The 6,102-nt window shown below is 31.5% G+C and overlaps 1 protein-coding gene across 1 annotated transcript; it reads left to right on the top strand.

Moving 5' to 3' along the window:
• The first annotated feature begins 882 nt into the window (after positions 1–882).
• Positions 883–2,963, top strand: LOC133699924 (uncharacterized). The gene is made up of 4 exons (XM_062123443.1): positions 883–1,036; positions 1,572–1,774; positions 1,878–1,941; positions 2,236–2,963. Exons 2-4 carry the CDS (start codon positions 1,611–1,613, stop codon positions 2,542–2,544), a joined length of 537 nt encoding a protein of 178 aa, XP_061979427.1. The 5' UTR covers positions 883–1,036; positions 1,572–1,610; the 3' UTR covers positions 2,545–2,963.
• Positions 2,964–6,102: the final 3,139 nt, after the last annotated feature.

Genomic DNA, 6,102 nt, shown 5'->3' with positions numbered 1-6,102 from the left:
ACTTAAAAACAGTATAACCAAAAAAAGAGGCAATAGTAAAAGAAAAAGAAGATGAAGAAGCAAAACACTGTTATCTGTGATGCAATGAGTGTGGGTGAATAGTGGTTTCCACACCCTTTAGTTTTTGTTACTTTATAAAATTTAATAAAATACTTTTCTTAAAAACTATTTTTTTTAATTATACGAGAAAAAATAGACTATAAAAAATTTAAATTAGATTAAAAAAGAGAGAAAAAAAAAGATATCACACCAAACCGATAAATTAGAACAACATGTGTTATTGTTACAAACTGCAAACCATGCTAACTCTATAAAAAAAGCAAGATAAAAAAAATTAAGAAGTCAAATTCTCAACCAGCCTAACATTTAAAAATTAAATTCACAAAAATAAATTTGAAAAAAAAACTTTTAACAAAATTTCAACAACAACAAAAAATAAAAAAACATTATAGATTATTATTGTAATTTACAATGCAATGAAGAGAAAAAAAATAAACTATAAAAAAATCAAGTTTAATTAAAAAAAACACCTCACCAAACCTGTAAGTCGGGACAACCAAGGTTATCATAGTAAACCTACAAGCCGTGCTAACTCTTTAAAATGATAAAATAAAAAGAAATAAATTACAAAATTAAATTCTCAATTATTCTAATATTTAAAAATAAAACCAACAAAAACAAATTTAAAAAAAATTATAACAAAAATTCAATACTAAATATATATCAAAGAAAAAAAAAGCAAAATAAGTTGTAATATCCGATAATGAGTATGAATGAATAATAATTTTTTGCACCTTTAATTTAATTAATTAATAATAATAATAATAACAAATCACCAATATAACCATTTCTCATTTTGACCCTAAGCACAGATTTTTATAATAATTTTCTTACCAAGTCAGTCAGCCAGTCAGGAGACAACTGCCCTTTTTTTTCCATTCTTCTATAAATATGCCATCCCCGCCCCGTTTTCATCTCCTCCTCTCCTTCGTGGCAGGCACCTACTCTCTCTCTCTCTAGATATCTTCTGCTACAGGTACTTCTCTCTCTACGTGTATCCGTACGTATGTACATGCTTGCCTTTATACGATTGCTAATAAGCAGATCTATCCTTGCTCGCTAATTGAAGTGTAGATCAGATCTAGTTTAGGTGGCTTACTTCGCTGTTTTTATTTTTGAGCTGTTATTGATTTTATTTTTTTAAAATAATTCAGGTACTCACTGTTTTTCTTTGGAAATTAAACCTTGTTAGTTTTTCAGTGTTTTAATGGGAGATAAGATGAGTATTTTTTATTGTTTAAGACCTGATTCTGGTGGATTTTGTTTTTAAAAGGCTTTCGTCTAGATCTGTAATTCCTTCTGTTTGGTTGCTGAGAAAGTTGAGGAATATTAAAGAATTCGAAACAGATTTGAATATTTCCACCTTTTTTTTAGCTTTTTTTTGTGAAGTCAATTTGATTTTAAATATTTTTTCGTGATTTAATGGGGTATTTTTTGTTTTAATTAGATCAGAGTGATTTATTTTATAGTAACTACTTGATTTCTAAGATTTATTTCTTGAAAATGGACAGGCGTTCTACTGCTGTGAATATATTGTTACAAATTTGAAGATGATGAATCAAATCAGTCTTCAGCAGAACGCCATTACTTGTTGTGATGAGAGAAGAGGTTTGGTTTCAATTTCTGATTCCAAGGGTCTTGTTGTTTGTCCAAAGCCTCGGCGAGTAGGAATTCTGGCTAATAATCCCATTAGGCCTTTGAGATGGCCCGTGAGGTATGTAGTTTTTGGTGATTTCTGCTTTTTTTTTTAATTAGGTTATTCAGTTGTTTTGCGACTAAGGATGATTTTAATGTGTGCGGATTGTTTTTAATGGCAGCCATCTAGCCGAAGTGGGTGATTGGAAAGCTGGGGCGGAGCTTCTGGACATTATTCTCATGAAGGTAAACTCGTGCTGTCCTTTTTGTGTGGAAGTTAGGAAGACATTTGTGTAGTAGAAGTTGATAATTTTAACGTATGCTTATGATGTTGTTGATGCATAATCCTTTATTTGGGAGGCATCTGAACTCAATTTCTTTTCCTTTTGGTGAGGGTGCTTTGCTGTTGTGGTTGTTTAATTTGATTATGTTGAACTTGTTTGCTGGTCATTCAACATTTTTATACATGGAGAGGAATCTGCAGGCTGCATTTCATGTTACTGGTTTGTTTTGACTTGACTATGATCTTGGTGTTAACAGGAGGGTCATGAACCAGATCATTCTGCTACCCAGGTGGTCTCATCGCCACCTCCATTTTTTTGTGGGTCTCCTCCATCCAGAGTAGGCAACCCATTAATTCAAGATGCTAGATTTGGGGATGATAAACTCACTCCAATGTCACCATTGCCCATTCCATCTCCTTCAGGTTTATCTTCTCCATCATCATCTGCACGCAAAGGAGGGTGTGCAAGAATGAAGTTTGGGCTTAAGCCAGCCATGGTTAGAGTAGAAGGATTTGATTGCCTCAACAGGGATCGCCAAAATTCCAGCATCCCTGCTGTGGCTTAGAACTCGCAAAATCAAGTGTATATAGAAGGGAGCTAAAGCGCTACCAGTCACAAACACAGCAGCAGATTTAACAAGAGGAGTTTTGAATCGTTTTGCCGAGAGTCTTGAGAAATGCCCCTAGTAGTGTATATATGATATATGTTTTCTCCGGTGATCATTGCTAATATCTTGTAAGTAGTTTGATTGATTGAACAAAGAAGAGAGGTCAAAACCTTGTGTTCTTGAGCAAGGTTTTGAGAGCATAGCTCATTGTAATATAAGGTAAGGTGGGCTAGTATTGGGAGGATCGTTTGATTTCTTTTGATGATCACCATGAAAAAAAATCCTGTATAGAGCCAATCGGTGATTGAATTTTGATCATTTACCCTGTGATTGTATATTAGTAATTGTCAATGAATTGGTCCGCTCCTGGACGCTAATCTCTTCCTCCTAACAACTCAAAAGCTGCTTCTACTTATTTTTGTATGTCAAATATATTCTGGGGTAAAAGCGAAGCTGGATGTTTTGCTTCCTTCGTTGGAACTCCCATGGTCTCGGTCTTACAAAGATAAATCAAGCTGGACATGTCATCTTGTTCTAGTTTATAACCATCGTCAAGCTCCTGACCTCTTCAGCATCAAGTTGAGGTTTTGCATATACTTGAAAAGAATTAAATGCTTGTGGAGCCAGGTAGGCAGAACTCCTTTCGAATGCAAGTATATGGTAGGTTTGTTGGTCGATGTTGGATTGATTGCTGTTGCTTGGGGGGCTGTACATTTAACTTTCATTTCAACCACCTGCCTAAATAGCCACTAATTTGGGTTGCCCAGTAGCTGATTATTATCCCATCAAAAGGTTACCTTTAAATACTCTGAAAGTGTAGGGAATCATGATTTTTAATTTTTTTATTTAAATTTAATTTTTTATATTTTTTCTTGTCATTTTGATGTGTTAACATTAAAAATTATTTTTTTAAAAAATATATTATTTTAATACATTTCATAGAAAAAAATAATTTGAACTATAACTGTTATCACACTTTTAATTAGAGGTGATTATTTTCAGTTCGGTTTTTACAAAAAAAAAGAACCAAACCGAATTATTATTTTTTTTAAAAAAACCAAAACCGGTTCAAACCGACTGGTTTCGGTTCAGTTCGGTTTTTTAGGACAAAAACCGATTAAACCGGTTTGGCTTGGTTTTTTGGTTTGGCTTGATTTTAGCTTGATTTGGCTCGGTTTTGACTCGATTCTTTATGGTTTGGCTTGGTTTTTTCGGTTTGGCTCGGGTTTTTTTTCTGATTTTTTTCGGTTCAGGTTCGGTTCGGTTCATTTTTTTCGGTTTCAGACTTAAAAAAACCAAAACCAAACCAAACCAGTCAATTTTTTCAAAATTTTAATCGGTTTTTTTTCACAGTTCGGTTTTTTCAGTTATTTTTTTCTAGTTTTCTTAATTTTTCAGTTTTTTGGCTCTCTTACTTCCAATCACTCATCCTTCAAATTTACAATGGATTTTAACCTTTATTTGTCTTCCATGCATTAATTCAAGTTAGTTGTTAGATGTCGTTGGAGGACGTATCCAAAATGAGCCTTGTTTAGGTCATTAAATTATTGGGTTAATCCACGCATTAACAAGTCAATTCGAATAGAATTTTTTATCAAAATAATATTGTTTTGTTTTTCTTCCAATAATTTCCTTGGTGTTAACCTGATTACGTTTGGATCAAGTTTATCTATGTCAACCAAATCACTGAAAACATGACCAAGTTAACCATGTTTTACCAAATCAATATCTTTTTTGATCTAATTTAAAACCTAATCCAAGTCAAGTTACTAGTTTATGAAAATTTTAAGTCTAACTACAACTATGCTTGAAAAAAGAAAACATGAAAGTTGGAATGAAAAAAAATTGTTAATAATTTTAATTTTTTTTCTTTTAATTGACAAATGAATAATCTAGATAGAATTTAAAATAAAACATCATTTTTAGATATTGAAAGATGTAGTAAAATAAATTAATATTTTAAGGCTCTTCTCTGGAATGACATGAAGCCTATATCTAGGTTCTTTCAGTCTCTCTCTATAACCATCTGTCTTTAAAGCTGATCGAAATCATTTTGCAGGGTCTTTCTTTTCTCGGTGTATAGGAGCAGTCGAGTCTGCTTTCAAAGCTCAAATTACACAATTTGGTTTGTTTAAAGATTTGTAAGTAAACATTATTTTTTTCTTGATAAGTTAAATTCACTTTAATCTCATTTTGTTTGTGCTTTGATAGTTGTTCTTTTCCATAATTTGCTATTTATGCATGATATGTTGGAAATTAAGTTTTTGCAATGCCCTATTCTTTTTCTTTCCAAAACCCTTTTTCTTGCTCAATGTTGTGTTTATCTTATACTTTGTTAGTTTCAAACACTAAAAATGAAAATAAATAATATTATTGGGGTGGATTCACTAGGTAAATAATCTTTTATTGTGGTTTTGATTATGTATCTTGAATTAATTTTGGATCTGTGAGCTTTATGACATGATATTAGTTGTTAATGCTTATGCATTTGGCAACTGATTTGTGAAGAAGCTCATTATGATTTGTGAGCTTTTTCATTCTGCATTATGATATGAAATATTGCTGACTTTTAATGCAATTTTTTTGGAAATATACAACCATTATAGCAAGAATGGTTGATATCTCTTTCTCATTGAAGTGTTCATATGATATCATTTATCAAGGCACGTTCTATTGAAGTAAAAAAAAAAAAGTGACACGACCAAAAGATTGATGTTTTCTCCCAAGTGCAGGAGTGTCAAAGTAATAAATAACTCGGCAAGACCGGGGTCGAACCACATGGAGGTTAATTGTAAAAATTATAACCAACAATAATACAACAACAACAACAATAACAACAATAATAAGTTAAAGAGAGCTTTGAGATGTGATATTGATTTAAGGATTAAACAAGGATAAAAATAATTGTCAAGGTTAGAGAATCCACTAATGGTATTTTAAACAAGTATAATATAAACTTTTTTTATTACTCAACTGAAAACCACACACAAAGGAGGTTCCAATCGGATTATAAATTGTTAACATGATTACATTAGTTATCTTATTCGAATAATGCTAATACTTGTAAATGTTGTCAGGCATTCATGATTATAACTTATGTTAACAACAAATCAAATTCCTTTCATAACTTAGGTGTCGGTTATACCATACAGTATGAGCTATGAAAGTGCCAAGTATTTGTTGTACCAAATGTTATACAACATAAATCTAGATTAACCATTTAACAAGCAAAGTATTATAAGTGAACAAGATAGCAAATATAAAGCATGCTAGTATCCAACATTAAGGTTCATGTTAAGTTTATATTATACTTATTCTTACACCATTAGTGTACCCTTTTCATCTTGACATAATTAATTTAGCTAGACATAATGAAAGAAAGAAACATAAACAAACAAAATAAGAACATAAATAAGATAAAGGTTAACTAAGTAAAGGAAAGGAAATGAAAGGCATAAACTTGATATTAATAAAAGCAAAACATAAGTAATACAAAGAGAGAAAACAAGAGCATGA

This window comes from Populus nigra, chromosome 7, assembly GCF_951802175.1.
Source record: "Populus nigra chromosome 7, ddPopNigr1.1, whole genome shotgun sequence".
Taxonomy (NCBI): Eukaryota; Viridiplantae; Streptophyta; class Magnoliopsida; order Malpighiales; family Salicaceae; genus Populus; species Populus nigra.
Note: the sequence above shows the minus strand (reverse complement) of the source record. Positions and strands in the feature narration are given on the sequence as shown.